This window comes from Coregonus lavaretus (assembly GCF_964263955.1).
Source record: "Coregonus lavaretus genome assembly, chromosome: 21".
Lineage (NCBI taxonomy): Eukaryota > Metazoa > Chordata > Actinopteri > Salmoniformes > Salmonidae > Coregonus > Coregonus lavaretus.
In genome coordinates, this window is record NC_140008.1 from 5,881,369 (window position 1) to 5,899,992 (window position 18,624).

General features: G+C 44.0%; 1 protein-coding gene across 1 annotated transcript in view; it reads left to right on the forward strand.

Annotated features, from left to right (window-relative positions):
* Positions 1–2,772: 2,772 nt before the first annotated feature.
* The window catches only part of LOC311149181 (tripartite motif-containing protein 16-like), a 17,510-nt gene continuing 1,658 nt past the window's right edge, over positions 2,773–18,624 (forward strand). Inside the window, exons 1-5 of the mRNA XM_084186265.1 lie at positions 2,773–3,420; positions 3,891–3,986; positions 17,779–18,012; positions 18,131–18,290; positions 18,416–18,475. Coding sequence (XP_084042391.1) covers positions 2,824–3,420; positions 3,891–3,986; positions 17,779–18,012; positions 18,131–18,290; positions 18,416–18,475 — 1,147 coding nt within the window. The 5' untranslated portion in view covers positions 2,773–2,823. The remainder of the gene's footprint in view (positions 3,421–3,890; positions 3,987–17,778; positions 18,013–18,130; positions 18,291–18,415; positions 18,476–18,624) is intronic.

Below are 18,624 nucleotides of genomic sequence, written 5' to 3' on the forward strand. Positions count from 1 at the left end.
GGCCAGGGAAAGAATTGTTAGTGGCAGACACATTGTCCAGAGCTTTTGACAGCTCAGAACCAAACCAGATATATATGAGCCGGACGAGACCATACATGTAAACCTTATCAGAGAGAGTTGCCCAGTCTCAGATGAAATGTGGACAGTTATTTCACGTGCTACTGCAGAAGATGATTGTTTGCAAAAGGTGATTCAAGCCATAACATGCAGGTAGTCTGTACAAGCTATACCATACCCTTATGGTCAATACAGGGATGAGCTATCTGGACTTGATGGAATTCTGTTTAAGGGTTCAAGAATTGTGAAATCAAGTGTGTTACAGAAAAACATTCTGATCAAAATACACAAGGACCATCTAGGGATGGAAAAGTCAAAACGAGGTGCTAAAGCAGTGTTATTCTGGCCCAAGATTAATGCTGATATAGAGCAGACAGTCAGAGCCTGTATACAGTACCAGTCAAAAGTTTGGATACCTTCACTACTGGTCAAAAGTTTTAGAACACCTACTCATTCAAGGGTTTTCCTTTATTTGACTATTTTCTACATTGTAGAATAATAGTAAAGACATCTAAACTATGAAATAACACATGGAATCATGTAGTAAAAGTGTTCAATCAAATCAAAATATATTTTAGATTTTAGATTCTTCAAAGTAGCCACCCTTTGCCTTGACAGATTTGCACACTCTTGGCATTCTCTCAAACCGCTTCATGAGGAATGTTTTTCCAACAGTCTTGAAGGAGTTCCCACATATGCTGAGCACTTGTTGGCTGCTTTTCCTTCACTCTGCGGTCCAACTCATCACAAACCATCTCAATTGGGTTGAGGTCGGGTGATTGTGGAGGCCAGGTCATCTGATGCAGCACTCCATCACTCTCCTTCTTGGTCAAATAGCCCTTACACAGCCTGGAGGTGTGTTGGGTCATTGTCCTGTTGAAAAACAAATGATAGTCCCACTAAGACCAAACCAGATGGGATGGCGTATCGCTGCAGAATGCTGTGGTAGCCATGCTGGTTAAGTGTGCCTTGAATTCTAAAGAAATCCCAGACAGTGTCATAAGTAAAGTACCCCCACACCATCACACCATCTACTCCATGCTTCACGGTGGGAACCACACATGTGGATATCATCCGTTCACCTACTCTGTGTCTCACAAAGACACTGCGGTTGGAACCCAAAATATCAGATTTGGACTCATCAGACCAAAGGACAGATTTCCACCGGTCTAATGTCCATTGCTTGTGTTTCTTGGCCCAAGCAAGTCTCTTCTTATTATTGGTGTCCTTTAGTAGTGGTTTCTTTGCAGCAATTTGACCATGAAGGCCTGATTCTCCTCTGAACAGTTGATGTTGGGATGTGTCTGTTACTTGAACTCTGTAAAGCATTTATTTGGGCTGCAATCTGAGGTGCAGTTAACTCTAATGAACTTATCCTCTGCAGCAGAGGTAACTCTGGGTCTTCCTTTCCTATGGCGGTCCTCATGAGAGCCAGTTTCATCATAACGCTTGATGGTTTTTGTGACTGCACTTGAAGAAACTTTCAAAGTTCTTGAAATGTTCCGTATTGACTGACCATGTCTTAAAGTAATGATGGACTGTCGTTGCTCTTTGCTTATTTGAGCTCTTCTTGCCATAATATGGACTTGGTCTTTTACCAAATAGGGCTATCTTCTGTATACCACCCCTCCCTTGTCACGACACAACTGATTGGCTCAAACGCATTAAGAAGGAAAGAAATTCCACAAATTAACTTTTAAGAAGGAACACCTGTTATTTGAAATGCATTCCAGGTGACTACCTCATGAAGCTGGTTGAGAGAATGCCAAGAGTGTGCAAATCTATCATCAAGGCAAAGGGTGGCTATTTGAAGAATCTCAAATATAAAATATATTTTGATTTGTTTAACACTTATTTGGGATACTACATGATTCCATATGTGTTATTTCATAGTTTTGATGTCTTCACTGTTATTCTACAATGTAGAAAATAGTACAAATAAAGAAAAAACCCTTGAATGAGTAGGTGTTCTAAAACTGCCTTATTGCTATTAACGTACCAACGTAATTAGAGCAGTAAAATAAATGTTTTGTATACGGTCTGATATACCACGGCTGTCGGCCAATCAGCATTCAGGGCTTGAACTACCCAGTTTATAAATATATTTACACTCCAGACTCCTACATTGCTCGTCCTAATATTTATATATTTCTTAATTCCATTCCTTTACTTTTTAGATGTGTGTATTGTTAGTTATTATTGAACTATTGGAGCCAGGAACACAAGCATTTCGCTACACCTGCAATAACATCTGCTAAATATGTGTATGCGACCAATAATTTGATTTGATTTTTGAAAGTGTTACATCATTCTCAATCCACGTTGCGTTGTGGCTAAGAACAGCCCTTAGCTGTGGTACTGTATGTTGGCCATATACCACACCTCCTCAGGCCTTATTGCTTAAATAGAACACATTAGTGTATTATAAGGCATTATAAAGGTCATTCAAATAATTATACATATGTTCTTCATAGAAACTGTTATCCTTTATATATTCTAACAACTCACATTTTAAGATTCATTATTTCATTTGTTCCATGTTAAGGCCTCTAACCTAGGAACAAAACTATTTGTCTCCCTCTTGCTGTTGCATGCAGTTCCTCTCTCTCTTCCTCCATTCCTCTAACCCCTCCCTCCCTACTTCTAACCCCAGACCTCTGGCTGAACCAGGAAGTCCATCCCCCTGCCACAAACTCTCTTCTGAGGAAACGAAACTGATCTGAGTCTCTGTGTCGTCTGTCTGTGTGAGAGTGAACAACCGTCCAAATGGCTCAGCAGGGAGTTCTGCTGGACCAGGACCAGTTCTGTTGTTCTGTCTGTCTGGATCTACTGAAGGAGCCGGTCACCATCCCCTGTGGACACAGTTACTGTAGGAGCTGTATTGAGGGCTGCTGGGATCAGGATGTTCTGAAAGGGGTCTATAGCTGTCCTCAGTGCAGACATACCTTCACTCCAAGGCCTACTATGAGGAAAAGTAACATGTTGGCTGAAGTGGTGGAGAAACTGAAGAAGACTGGACTCCAGGCTGCTCCCCCTCCTGCTCTGTGCTATGCTGGACCTGGAGATGTGGCGTGTGATGTCTGCACTGGGACCAGAAAGCAGAAAGCCCTCATGTCCTGTCTGGCGTGTCTGGCCTCTTACTGTGAGACTCACCTCCAACCTCACTATGAATCTCCTGCTTTGAAGAAGCACAAGCTGGTCAAAGCCACCGCACAACTACAGGAGAAGATCTGCTCTCATCATGACAAACTGCTGGAGGTTTACTGTCGTACCGATCAGCAGTGTATCTGTTATCAGTGTGTGATGGATGAACATAAAGGCCATGATACAGTGTCAGCTGCAGCAGAGAGGACTGAGAAACAGGTAAGACCAGAACTACTTGTTGGTGACTGTCTGATAAACAAAGAATTAAAGATACAGTAGGAACTAAGGCTGTTTGAATATGAGATCATTCAAGTGATATCGATCCACAGCAGAACAAATATGAACACAAACCTTGAGTATATAGATATGTTAACCCAGATTCTCCAAATGTATCACCATTTTCTAAAGTCAAACACCATTATCAAACACCATTGTAATTTGTTATCAAACATCATTATCATTCATTATCAAACACCATTATCATTCGTTATCAAACACCCAATCAGCTCCCCTGTTTTGTGCACTGTTAAAACTATAATCATTCACATAACAACATAATAATATAATTTCACACACACTTCCTCAACATTTTAATCCCTATCTTCTATGGGCCCTATGTCCCATTACTATACTATTGATCTACTGGACAAATAAAGCTTGATAGCTTATTGAAGAGTGATTCTCCACAGAGGCAGCTGGGGATGAGTCAGCAGAAAGTCCAGCAGAGATTCCAGGAGAGAGAGAAGGACCTGAAGGAGCTCCAACAGGCTGTGGAGTCTCTCAAGGTGAGTATTGTTGACCAGAGGAGACACACCATTTCACTTCTCTCCTCCAGTCAGAGAGAGAGAGAGGGGCCCCTATCCAATCCCACTGGCTCCACTGTTGGGAACAGGCTGTCTGGACCCCTTTCAGAGAATAGACTGCTTAATGTAACTGACTGGTTATGAACCCGGGTCTACTGCCGGAGAAACCATCATCTTGACCAAAAGGACATTCCCTATTGTTCTGACTGATTTTAAGTCGCAAGCGGCTCTACCTCTTCACATAACCATGAGTAACCATGAGCGACTCATGTCTGCTATACATTAACAGGGAGCTCTCTCTCTCGATTCAATTAAATGGGCTTTATTGGCATTGGAAACATATGTTACATTACCAAAGCAAGTGAAATAAATAATAAACAAATCAGAAATTAACAGTAAACGTTACACTCACAAAAGTTTCAAAGGAATAGAGACATAAAAATAAATCTAAATCTAAATCAAATGTTATAATTCAAGTGCAAACAGAGTGAGCCATTCGCCAGACTGAGTTCTGGAGGTGAAATGGAAATGAATGAGGGAGAGTTAAGTGAGGTAGAAGGTGTGGTGAAGAGCTCAGAACCAGAGCCTGGCATCAATGGACATGATAAAGAAGAATCTGGTGCAGTAGCAGTTACATTGTTGTAGAAAGTGGATCCATACCTTTTGGTAGATCCATTTGTGGTTTCAGGGTGGGTGGGAAAGGATTTGGGTGCAGTTGAATCAGTGAAGGTAACCTGTAGTGGACTTGTGATATTTGTTTGTGTTTCTTCTGACCAGAGGGAGTGGGCGCTCCGTGTCACGCAACTTGGGTCAAGATCTGTTTCTTGCTTTGCTCTTAGGAAAAGGGCACCATTGAAATGAGTGATTTCTGGGGTAGCGTTAAGTGTGGAGGTGGAGCAATTCAAGTTTAAGCTTCCTGGTGTTTGTGATGCCCGCCGTTTGGTGCAACACAGACCCGGTGGTGAGCGTGGTGAAACAGAGTAGTCACTGTCAGTCCTTTTGAGTTTTGAGTCTTTACCCAACAAAGTCATGTTAGGATATATCAGTTATCATGTTAGAACTTTGTGCCGAATCCACTGCGCTGATTCAGGTGCAACGTTTATGGTCATGTTGCAGCAGTTTGTAGGAGGGAGATCCAAGATGTGGGAAGTGTGCAGGAGGGCATGGGATAGAGGATTGTGTAGTTTCGGTGGATAAAGTTGTGTGTGTCAACTGTTGGGATGCCCATGTTGCTGGGGATCGGAAGTGTCCGGTGCGAGAGAGGCAGGTTGAGGTGGCTAGAGTCAGAGTAGCGCAGAAGGTGTCGTATGCTGAGACAGTGAAGGAAGTAGAGGAGGATGGGTCAAGGGTGAGAGATCCTGAGAGGATCCCTGTGAGTAGTAGATCTGTGCCAGCACAGAGGGATAGGCCAACGAGTGATATATACTTTAGTAAAGTTAGCTTCTTAGAGTTCATAGCAATGGTTATCAACTATACCGCATAAATGGATTGTCAATCACAGAAAATGGATATTGTGATGGCAGCTGTAAAGAAGTATTTGGGCATACAAGATTAGACTTCAGAAGAGTTACAGGGTGTGTTGAGTGGTGGTGTCCCGTCCTCCCAGGCCGTTGGCATGGTGCAGGAGCAGATAGGGTCAAAGTAGTGGAATGGGGTAGTGGGTATTTAATGAGTGTAGGGTTAGTTGGAAGGTTTTTAATTAAATGTTCCTTTCCCCTTTTCCCATTGTGTATCACAAAGTAAAATAGATTTATATTATAGTCCAGTTGGGGTGGTAATGCAACATATTGGATGCCAACCGCCGTTAAACTCCAAAGAAGAAGAACCGTTATATTATGGCTATGTACAGTGTTGTAACGATGTCTCTGTCTCTCTCATTCATTAACTTTCGCGGTAGTTGGTTGTGTGGGTCTCTGGTTATGAATAGGGTGCGGACAGACAATCGTTGATGAATATTTATAGAGCTCTGATCAGGACGACAATTGATTACTGGTGTACAGTTTATGGAACAGAGGTAAAGACTTGGCTTCAGAAGCTGGACAGAATCCAGTATATAGCTTTAAGGATATGTACTGGTGCATTTAAATCAACATCTGTATGTGTCTTACTGGTGGAGGCAGGTGAGATGCCTTTGGATATACAGCGTAAAAAATGGTCATTATCTTATTGGGTTGAAAGGCTGTGAGGTTGAGCATCCCACTGCTACTGTTCTAGATGACTGTTGGGAATATACTAGTAGACAAGGCAGTGGTTTTGGTTGGACAGTTGGAAAGCTTGCTGATGAGAGTGGTTTGAGGGAGTTGGAGGTTGACCCTTCTGTGGTGATAGGGGATGTTCCTCCATGGTTACTCCCAGACCCTGTTGTTGATCTAACCTTGGTAGAGAAAAGGAAAGATTGGTTTGAAGTCAGTGATATAGTGAAACTGGTTGACAATTACATTGGTAAAAGTTTTTATGCTTTTTTAATGCTTTTCACAGACTGATCCAAGGACCCAGATAGTGGGCTCACAGGAGCAGGCGTTTACGTTCCTGAATTTGATGTGCAGATATGTAAAAGACTAACAGATGAACTGTCAGTATACTCAGTTGAACTGTTGGTGATAATAGTTGCCCTCCAGTGGGTGGAGGACGTACAACCTGTTAGAATTATAGTATACTCAGATTCTTTGTCTGTATTGAATAGTTTATCATCTGGTAAATCTAATAGGAGTGACCTACTATTGGAGTTATTAATGTTATTATGGAGAATTGAGAGAATGGGGGTAGTAGTGACATTCTGCTGGGTCCCAGCACATTCTGGTGTGGAAGGGAATGAAATTGTAGACCAGTTAGCTAAAAGAGCTTTGAAACGAGATATCATTTATATTAATGTTCCACTGGGTAGAGGTGAGGCCAAATGTAAGATCAGAGCCATTTTGATAGATGTGTGGCAGAAGAGATGGTACTCTGAGCACAAGGGCCGGCATTTATATGAATAGTTTACAGTTTTACAGAAAGGTCGATGGACCAAGATTCAAAGGTCAGATTAGGAAGGAAGAGGTGGTGTTTACTCAATTGCGCTTAGAAAATTGTACATTGAACTCGTCATTACATCTGGTTGGCAAGCATGTGAATAGTTTGAGTGTGGAGGGTATGGTCGATGAAACGGTGGAGCATGTGTTGTTATATTGTTGTAAGTATGTTGAAGAGAGGGAAAGATTGAAGTGTAGGGTCATTGAGGTTGGAGGGGTTGGTGGGGTTTGGAATGGATTTTGGGGATGGGGGAGGGTCTATTAGAAGTTAGTAGGGCTCTTCTTTATTTTCTCAGAAGTACTGAGTAAGGTAGGAGGATTTAGAAATGTTGGAAACCGTGATTGACCACACACTCCAGCACAGTAGGTGGCGGCATGCACCTTTAACGTTGGTTTGTGGACCGCCATTATATCATAGAAGAAGAAGTTGGTTGTGTGAGTGTTTTGTGGTTCGTGAGGAGGGCTACTATTATTTTTTCTTTTGGTTCTTGCGTATTTTCTGGATTTATTTTCTCATGGTGGAGGGTTTGTTTATTGGTTTCCACTGTTTATCGTTTAGAGTTGAGGGGGGAGTAGGGGTAGTTTGTTAGGGCGGCGTGATGGCCTCAACCGAGAGGAGAAGAAACGCTGTCGCTTCGGGTGCGTTCCGGAGAAAGGTGTGGAGGAAGTTTTGCTCATGGTCGGCGAACAGGTTGGAGCGGAACATCTGCATCCAGAATGAACAAGGCGGTGGTTGTGTTAATGAAAAAGGTTTGTCTTGTTGCGAGTGGGATTTTTGTGAGGGGTGTGTTGGTGCAGATGTCGCCTCTTTCTATAAGAGTTGTGGTGGCTAATCTGCCTCCGTTTATTACTTACGAACAGACCGCAAGTAGTTGGTTCGTTTTGGTAATTTTGCAAGTGGTTTTCGTGTGCTCTCGGCTGGGTGGCAAGTGTAGTCCGTTAAACATGTTGTCTCTTTTCGTAGACCAATATTTGTTTCTTAACAATCTTCAAGGTTACGCAGGGAAGGGGTGGAACGCAGGGTTTGCTAGCACAGATAGTTTTGGGTGGTTCTAGTGTGGGGATGTAGGACATAATGCTAGTGCAGACAAGCGCGACCAGCCAGCAGCGGGGGCTAGGGCTAGGCTGGACACAATACATGTTTAACGCCTTTTTTTCTGATAAAACTACTTATTTACATCCGCCATGGAGTCCAGTTTCATAATATTACCATATGTCCCAGATGCTTGCCGTAGTTTAGAAATAATAGGGCATGTTTCACCCTGCCAGCTCCTATTAGTTGTTTTGAGCTCTGTGGCACCAACTCGCCTAATGAAAGTTATATTCCCAGCCCATTGTTCTGCGTCACAATGCCAGCTTCACTATTGTTGATAATGAGACCAGCCTGTATTAACATTGTAGCTTCACCTCAGGTAACTTATTATTAACAAGGTTATGACTACTTGGTGAGCAAACTCACTGTTCACCTGGGTACATGTTGTGGTGACCCACAGTGCTACGTATGGTTGGCGCAGAGGCAATCAAATATTTAACATTTTCTGGTCACAGTTAATCATATTTTCTTTCAGAAAAAGGTGTATAACCTAAACAAAACGCATATCCGTCCTCTTTTTCAAGATGTGGTCGATTTAAACAGCCAGAATACATTTTATATCAATTTAGAAATAACCTTTTAATTGTTTTATTTATTTATTGTTTCTATATTACTGCTGGGTAATTTGATATGCGTCGAAATCTGTAAGATCGTTGGCATTGAATTGAGCTAATGCTGCGCAGGTTCACTGAGTTGTAAACTAAATGGATAGGTGTAGCTCATTGATTTATAGATCTGACACAGTTGCTACCTCAGATAATGAGCCTAGCAAGTGTCGTGAATGAGGTATGTAGTACCCACAGAAGGCCACAGGGAGGAGCAAGAGAGCTATAAACCTATTCATTTTTTTTGCTTTAAATACCCTAAACCTAACAATCAATCAATCAAATGTGTTTATAAAGTCCTTTTTACATCAGCAGATGTCACAAAGTGCTATACAGAAACTCTAACCCTACTTATAACCTATTTTAGCCTTAACTCTAACCCCTAACCCTAATTCTAGGGTAGGGTAGCCTAGAACACGTTTAGAAACTATTTTAGTAATAATTTTATGTTAGTAAATACCATTATAGTACTAAATAGCATTTATTGTTATTTTTTTTAATAAAACCTATGTAACCTTTATTAGTCATTTTATTATACAGTGAGGGAAAAAAGTATTTGATCCCCTACTGATTTTGTACATTTGCCCACTGACAAAGACATGATCAGTCTATAATTTTAATGGTAGGTTTATTTGAACAGTGAGAGACAGAATGACAACAAAAAAATCCAGAAAAATGCATGTCAAAATTGTTAGAAATTGATTTGCATTTTAATGAGGGAATTAAGTATTTGACCACTCTACAAAACATGACGTAGTACTTGATGGCAAAACCCTTGTTGGCAATCACAGAGGTCAGACGTTTCTTGTAGTTGGCCACCAGGTTTGCACACATCTCAGGAGGGATTTTGTCCCACTCCTCTTTGCAGATCTTCTCCAAGTCATTAAGGTTTTGAGGCTGACGTTTGGCAACTCAAACCTTCAGCTCCCTCCACAGATTTTCTATGGGATTAAGGTCTGGAGACTGGCTAGGCCACTCCAGGACCTTAATGGGCTTCTTCCAGAGCCACTCCTTTGTTGCCTTGGCCATGTGTTTTGGGTCATTGTCATGCTGGAATACCCATCCACGACCCATTTTCAATGCCCTGGCTGTGGGAAGGAGGTTCTCACCCAAGATTTGACGGTACATGGTCCCGTCCATCGTCCCTTTGATGCAGTGAAGTTGTCCTGTCCCCTTAGCAGAAAAACACCCTCAAAGCATAATGTTTCCACCTCCATGTTTGACAGTGGGGTTGGTGTTCTTGGGGTCATAGGCAGCATTCCTCCTCATCCAAACACGGAGAGTTGAGTTGATGCCACAGAGCTCGATTTTGTTCTCATCTGACCACAACACTTTCACCCAGTTCTCCTCTGAATCATTCAGATGTTCATTGGCAAACTTCAGACGGGCCTGTATATGTGCTTTCTGGAGCAGGGGGACCTTGCGGGTGCTGCAGGATTTCAGTCCTTCATCGCGTAGTGTGTTACCAATTGTTTTCTTGGTGACAATGGTCCCAGCTGCCTTGAGATCATTGACAAGATCCTCCCGTGTAGTTCTGGGCTGATTCCTCACCATTCTCATGATCATTGCAACTCCACGAGGTGAGATCTTGCATGGAGCCCCAGGCAGAGGGAGATTGACAGTTGTTTTGTGTTTCTTCCATTTGCGAATAATCACACCAACTGTTGTCACCTTCTCACCAAGCTGCTTGGCGATGGTCTTGTAGCCCATTCCAGCCTTGTGTAGGTCTACAATCTTGTCCCTGACATCCTTGGAGAGCTCTTTGGTCTTGGCCATGGTGGAGAGTTTGGAATCTGATTGATTGATTGCTTCTGTGGACAGGTGCCATTTATACAGGTAACAAACTGAGATTAGGAGCACTCCCTTTAAGAGTGTGCTCCTAATCTCAGCTCGTTACCTGTATAAAAGACACCTGGGAGCCAGAAATCTTTCTGATTGAGAGGGGGTCAAATACTTATTTCCCTCATTAAAATGCAAATCAATTTATAACATTTTTTACATGCATTTTTCTGGATTTTTTTGTTGTTATTCTGTCTCTCACTGTTCAAATAAACCTACAATTAAAATTATAGACTGATCATTTCTTCGTCAGTGGGCAAACGTACAAAATCAGCAGGGGATCAAATACTTTTTTCCCTCACTGTATGTATTATTGCAAGGCAAAACACTTGATAAACAACACATTTGTTTTATTTTTTAAATGTGGTTTGAACTGGGTGTGACCTAGTAACCTCTATGTGAAAGTCTAGCAATTGGCATGTCATAGGTGGGGCAGGTTTGAGACTGATCTACAGAATTTATAAGAACAATACACTTTATTTCTCAGCTGCCTCACCAATGTCTTTACGTGAATTAATAACTTTTAATTGCTAAATGTTTACAATAAATGGCTGCATAAAACCACAAAGCATCAGTTATAGGCTACAAGCATAAAATAGCATGCAACCAAAGACTATGTCCTATGATTTTCTAAAAAGGTCACTCATTACTTTACAGTTAGCTATATACCTCGTATTAGGCCTGTGTTGCTTTTGGGAGAGCAACAAAATATTAACTCTAGCAGGTATTGAACCCCGGCCAAATAATCACTAGTCAGATGCGCTAACCTCAACCCTAGTAAACATGCATTATATAAAAACGTTCTTAATATCTGATTTTGGGAGTAAACAGTCTCGGAATAGAAAAGACAAAACACTGCATCTTCCAGCCCGCCAATCAATTACGTCATGCAACCCTCGTGGTTAGCAAATCTACCTCAACATACCCCTCGCTTGTGCGAGAAGGCTTATTGATAATCGTTATAGTACAGAGTGCTCGCTGTCGCTGACGGCTCAAGCTTTTGTCGGGGCTTGTTGATATGGCTACTTGTTCGAGAAGGGAGAGTGGCTCGATGCTGGTTGATGAATTTGACAATGAATGTACTAGAAAAATATGTTTTTGTCAAGCAGAGGTGACTGAATTAATGTTCAGGCTTATTGATAATCGTTATAGTAATGAAGTATAATTTAAAAACATGAGCATAATAATAACAAGCCATTTAGCAGACGCTTTTATCCAAAGCGACTTACAGTCATGCGTGTATAATTTTTTTTTTTGGTGTATGGGTGGTCCCGTGGATCGAACACACTACCTTGGCGTTACAAGCGCCGCGCTCTACAGAGCTGAGCTACAGAGGACCACTTAAAAACAGGTAATAATAAACATGAATCATCATTATATTACTTCACAGTAATGTGTTAAATGCTTTTTCAGTCCTTCCTCTTGCGTTAGCAGTGTGGAAAGGGACAGTAAAAAGCTCAGGCAGGAGTTTTCCTGTGAGGCGGAGTGGTGGTGTATCCAGGGAGAGAACTAAACTAATCTTCTGAAATGTCATTCATGGTCTTATGCTGCCATCTATTGGAATTATTAAGCAACTGCAGTAGTAATAAAGTGTATATCCTTACTAAGTGTATATCCTTACTAAAGTAGTAATTACTTAGAGTTGCAGAATATATGGAGGGGGTACCAGGAGGGAGGAGAGTAGAGCAGGGCCAAGTGGTGGTGCGCAGGCCGTGGAGAAAGCGGTGGTGGGGAGGGTTGCAGCTGGGCTACATGAGCTGAGGCAGGTTTCTGTAGTAACAGAGACTCCGGTGGGCGAAGGCTTGGTGGGCTCATCCCAGGAAATATTGCCTGTCATTGGGGAAGAGGCTCTGATCAGGGGGGAAGTGCAGGGGGCAGAGACTGGGGAGGAGGAGGACGGTACCGTGCCAATGGTGGAGGAGGAGGAAGAGGGGGAGGTGAGTCTGCGGGAGCGGAGGACAAGGTGTCTCGTTTTCAGACGGCTCATTGGATCCAGAGCTGACAGCCAGTCAGGCTGAGGGCCCAGTATATACGGTGAGAGAACTTTCTAGGTTCCTGATGGAGACTAAAGGGGAAAAAGAAGGTTCTGCTGGAGTCTTATTTGATTGATCCTGGAAGGTTTGTAAGGTCAGTACAACACGTGATGAAGAATGAGGGGTTTAGTGTCCTCTCACCCAGGAAGCGGTATAGGCTGAGAAAATGGGTCATGGGTTCTTAAGGGCATGTCTTCAGAATCTGCTTAAATTGATGTTTTTTTCTGGCATGGCTGCTTAATGGGCTTCTCTACTGGTTTCTGATTGTGGTGATTTCCCTCCCACCTCTTATGGAGATTTCACGGTTAGACTTCCTTAACATGAACGGCGGCAAAGACTGGGGGAATATGTAAACCAAAAACATTTAAATGCCATGGCAGAAATCTTAGTGCAGGGGTAGCAAAAGCGGTGTGTAAGGGTAGGTTGTTAGTGTTTAGAGCCCAAATAATGACCTTGTCTTTGCTTTCATAAATGTGTCTGCACCTGGTCCTCTGTAGCTCAGCTGGTAGAGCACGGCGCTTGTAATGCCAGGGTAGTGGGTTCGATCCCCGGGACCACCCATACACAAAAAAATAAAATAATATATATATATATATATATATACATACAGTGGGGAAAAAAAGTATTTAGTCAGCCACCAATTGTGCAAGTTCTCCCACTTAAAAAGATGAGAGATGCCTGTAATTTTCATCATAGGTACACTTCAACTATGACAGACAAATTGAGAAAAAAAAATCCAGAAAATCACATTGTAGGATTTTTAATGAATTTTAAATTATGGTGGAAAATAAGTATTTGGTCACCTACAAACAAGCAATATTTCTGGCTCTCACAGACCTGTATCTTCTTCTTTAAGAGGCTCCTCTGTCCTCCACTCGTTACCTGTATTAATGGCACCTGTTTGAACTTGTTATCAGTATAAAATACACCTGTCCACAACCTCAAACAGTCACACTCCAAACTCCACTATGGCCAAGACCAAAGAGCTGTCAAAGGACACCAGAAACAAAATTGTAGACCTGCACCAGGCTGGGAAGACTGAATCTGCAATAGGTAAGCAGCTTGGTTTGAAGAAATCAACTGTGGGAGCAATTATTAGGAAATGGAAGACATACAACACCACTGATAATCTCCCTCGATCTGGGGCTCCACGCAAGATCTCACCCCGTGGGGTCAAAATGATCACAAGAACGGTGAGCAAAAATCCCAGAACCACACGGGGGGACCTAGTGAATGACCTGCAGAGAGCTGGGACCAAAGTAACAAAGCCTACCATCAGTAACACACTACGCCGCCAGGGACTCAAATCCTGCTGTGTCCCCCTGCTTAAGCCAGTACATGTCCAGGCCCGTCTGAAGTTTGCTAGAGTGCATTTGGATGATCCAGAAGAGGATTGGGAGAATGTCATATGGTCAGATGAAACCAAAATAGAACTTTTTGGTAAAAACTCAACTCGTCGTGTTTGGAGTACAAAGAATGCTGAGTTGCATCCAAAGAACACCATACCTACTGTGAAGCATGGGTGTGGAAACATCATGCTTTGGGGCTGTTTTTCTGCAAAGGGACCAGGACGACTGATTCGTGTAAAGGAAAGAATGAATGGGGCCATGTATCGTGAGATTTTGAGTGAAAACCTCCTTCCATCAGCAAGGGCATTGAAGATGAAACGTGGCTGGGTCTTTCAGCATGACAATGATCCAAAACACACCGCCCGGGCAACGAAGGAGTGGCTTCGTAAGAAGCATTTCAAGGTGCTGGAGTGGCCTAGCCAGTCTCCAGATCTCAACCCCATAGAAAATCTTTGGAGGGAGTTGAAAATCCGTGTTGCCCAGCGACAGCCCCAAAACATCACTGCTCTAGAGGAGATCTGCATGGAGGAATGGGCCAAAATACCAGCAACAGTGTGTGAAAACCTTGTGAAGACTTACAGAAAACGTTTGACCTGTGTCATTGCCAACAAAGGGTATATAACAAAGTATTGAGAAACTTTTGTTATTGACCAAATACTTATTTTCCACCATAATTTGCAAATAAATTCATAGAAAATCCTACAATGTGATTTTCTGGAATTTCTTTTCTGATTTTGTCTGTCATAGTTGACGTGTACCTATGATGAAAATTACAGGCCTCTCTCATCTTTTTAAGTGGGAGAACTTGCACAATTGGTGGCTGACTAAATACTTTTTTTCCCCACTGTATGCACGCATGACTGTAAGTCGCTTTGGATAAAAGCGTCTGCAAAATGGCACTTTATATTATATTATAGTACAGGGCTCAGTTCTCTGTTTCACCAGAGGGGTTGGAAAAACAGAGTGGGGAAACCAAGAAAATCCCTTGTTTTACGTTTGTCTGATGGGCGGGTAACTTCTGTTGTGGGGAGTTGAGGGAGCCTGATGGGTGGGTAACTTCTGTTGTGGGGGAGATGAGGGAGCCTGATGGGTGGGTAACTTCTGTTGTGGGGAGATGAGGGAGACTGATGGGTGGGTAACTTCTGTTGTGGGGGAGAGGAGGGAGCCTGATGGGTGGGTAACTTCTGTTGTGGGGAGATGAGGGAGTCTGATGGGTGGGTAACTTCTGTTGTGGGGAGATGAGGGAGCCTGATGGGTGGGTAACTTCTGTTGTGGGGAGATGAGGGAGCCTGATGGGTGGGTAAAATCTGTTGTGGGGAGATGAGGGAGCCTGATGGGTGGGTAACTTCTGTTGTGGGGAGATGAGGGAGCCTGATGGGTGGGTAACTTCTGTTGTGGGGGAGATGAGGGAGCCTGATGGGTCGGTAACTTCTGTTGTGGGGGAGATGAGGGAGCCTGATGGGTGCGTAACTTCTGTTGTGGGGGAGATGAGGGAGCCTGATGGGTGGGTAACTTCTGTTGTGGGGGAGATGAGGGAGCCTGATGGGTGGGTAACTTCTGTTGTGAGGTGATGAGGCTGTGGAGTTGTACTCTGATTTATAGAGGGCATAACTCTGTGGTCCTCTGTAGCTCAATTGGTAGAGCATGCCGCTTGTAATGCCAGGGTAGTGGGTTCGATCCCCGGGACCACCCATATGTAAAAATGTATGCACATGACTGTAAGTCGCTTTGGATAAAAGCTTCTGCTAAATGGCATATTATTATTATTATCCTGGGTTTTCTCAGGTTCTGCTCACAGACCTTTCCAAACTCTCTTTGTCACAGATAAATCAAATAGACATTTCCCTGGCCTTTCACAAACTTTCAGCTGCTGTCTCTCAGACGGTCTGCCTGTGGATTTTTATAAAAAGTTCTGGGGAATTATTTTACAGGACGTGTGTTGTGTGAGTGCGTCGGGGTGGGGGAGCTGTCGCTAAGCTGTAGACGGGAGGCTTTGACTCTCCTGCCCAAACAAGTAGATTTGAGCGACTTAAGGAACTGGAGGCCTGTGGCATTGCTCTGTTTGGACTATAAGGTCTTTACCAAGGTCCTCGTTAACAGACTCAAGTCCCACCTGGACTCTATTGTACACAAGGACCAAACGTACTGTGTACCAGGACGCTCAAACACAGACAATCTGTTCATAATCAGGAGAAAGCCTTTGATAGGGTGGACCATGAATATCTGTTCAATGTGTTGTTTTGGTTGTGGGGAGAATTTTGTGGCCTGTGTTCAAATGCTGTACGCTGGGGCTTCATGTATGGTCAAGGTGTGGGGAGGGCTCAGTAGGCCAGTCTGGGTAGGGAGGGGCATTCACCAGGGATGCCCTCTGTCAGGGCAGCTATACACTCTTGTTATTGAGCCCTTTCTGGGCCTGCTACGCAGGAGGCTACAGGGAGTGTGGGAGCCAGGCATAGGGTTGGGGACAGGCATAGCAGTGTCAGCATACGCTGATGACGTCTGTGTTGGTTAGGGATGAGCAGAACCTACAGGCCCTGGAGAATAGTTTGAGGGTGTACGAGGGGGCATCTTCTGCTTAGGTAAACTGGGGCAAGAGTGAGGCTCTGTTATGTGGGGCATGGAGGGACAGGGCACCTCCGCAGCTTCCAGGGGGGTTGCAGTGGGGCTGTGAGTGGCTCAAGATGCTTGGGGTGTATCTGGGCTCGGAGGGTTGGGATAGGAAGAACTGGGAAGGAGTGTCACAAGTGGTGGTGTCGAGGCTGACGAAGTGGAGGTGGCTCATCTCCCAAGTGGCATACAGAGGGACGGTGCTGATCATCAACAAATTGGTGGCATCCTCTCTATGGCTTAAATTGGCCATTCTCAACGCCCCCGGTGGTCTGCTTGTGGACCTGCAGCGCAAGTTAGTGAATTTTTTCTGGTCAGGGTGGCAGCGTTCTGACTCAGCAGCACAGAGGCTACTGTACCGTACGGAGGTGGGCTGGAGGGAACCAGCATGTGCTCTGTTGAGGAGGGCTGGTGGTTTGGGGCTGGATCAGCAGCTCTTCATCATGCTGCTGGAGAGACTCAATACAGCAGGGGTCTCTGATTTCTATGCTGCAGTACTGAGGGCTGGAGCAGCCTGAGGAGGGGCCACCACCGTTTCCACCACTGCAAGTGACAGCAGAGACTGGGGACTGGCAGGAGAGTCCGGAGGACTTACTGACTTTTAACACTCTGAGCCTGGGGGAGTTTGAGGAGGTGGGGGGTAAGGTGCTGTACACCCTCAGTGTCAAAGTTAGACACATCAGGAGCTTAGCGGGAGTGAAGGGGCATCAGTGGCAGGGGGTTGTGGGGGCTGAGAGCATGGCAGGGTATATGTGGAGGGTGCTCTATAAGCTCCCAGTGCTGGAAAGGTCAGGGGTCCTCCAGTGGAGTGTATTACATGGAGCCCTGGACACCAATAGCTGGTTGGCTCGGGTTGACCTGGGAGTTGGGGAGGGGTGTCCGTTTTCTGCAATGACAGACTGTTCATCATGTTTTTTCTGTGTTGCCAGGGTAATGCCATTACTGTTGACGCCTTAGGGTTGAGTTTGAGTTGTACAAAATGATCAACAGTTTGGAGATGTTTCAGGAGGTATGGGGGCTCAGGGGGGCTGTCTGTACGGCTGGAGAGGAGGGGTTGGATGGACGGTTGGAATGTGGTGCTGGATGGTGTATTGTACTGTGGTGTTGGGTACTGGATAATGTGATTGTGTGGAGGTTGTGGTGGCACGCTATGTGTTTTTAGGGGTAGGGGTGTTAGTGTAATGAGGATGGCTCATTAAAGTAAGACAAGTCTCTCTCTCTCTCTCTCTCTTAACAGAGCTCTGCACAGGCAGCAGTGGTGGACAGTGATAAGATCTTTACTGAGCTGATCCGCTCCATTGAGAGATGGCGCTCTGAGGTGAAGGAGCTGATCAGAGCCCAAGAGAAGGCTCAAGTGAGTCAAGCTGAAGGACTCCTGGAGCAACTGGAGCAGGAGATAGCTGAGCTGAGGAAGAGAAGCACTGAGCTGGAGCAGCTCTCACACACAGAGGATCACATCCATTTCCTCCAGGTAACTCAACTGCCTTGATACATGTGATATGAAATTAAAACTCTCAAACATTTGGTTCTGCTCCCTCTCACTCTCTCTCTCTCTCTCTCTCCCTCTCTCTCTCTCTCTCTCTCTCCAGAGTTATCAGTCTCTCTCCAGTACCAGTGTATCTTCAGACTTACCCAGCATCGTTGTCCGTCCTCTTCAGTACTTTGGAGATGTGAGTAAGACTGTGACTGAACTGAGAGAGAAACTAGAAGACGTCCTTAAAGGAGAATGGACCAAGATCTCCACTACAGGTGTGTTGAAAATAATAAGAACATCAACTTTAGACCATTGAAAGTTCCTTACTAGTCATATACATGTGGAATATGGTATGATGATAACATTCCCTCTCTCTGTGAATGTGTTTGTGTGTCTGTAGTGAATTTAGTGGATGTTGTACTGCCTCCAGGGCCCAAGACCAGAGAACAGTTCTTACAATGTGAGTCTCTTTATTCTGAAGTAACTAACAGTCTCTTTTTACTGACACTCCTAACAATCCCTCTAGAAATATATAGCAATAGTAGATCTAATCAAAGACTGGGTATCTATCTGACTCCTCATATTTCTCTGATTTGATCTCTGCTGTGC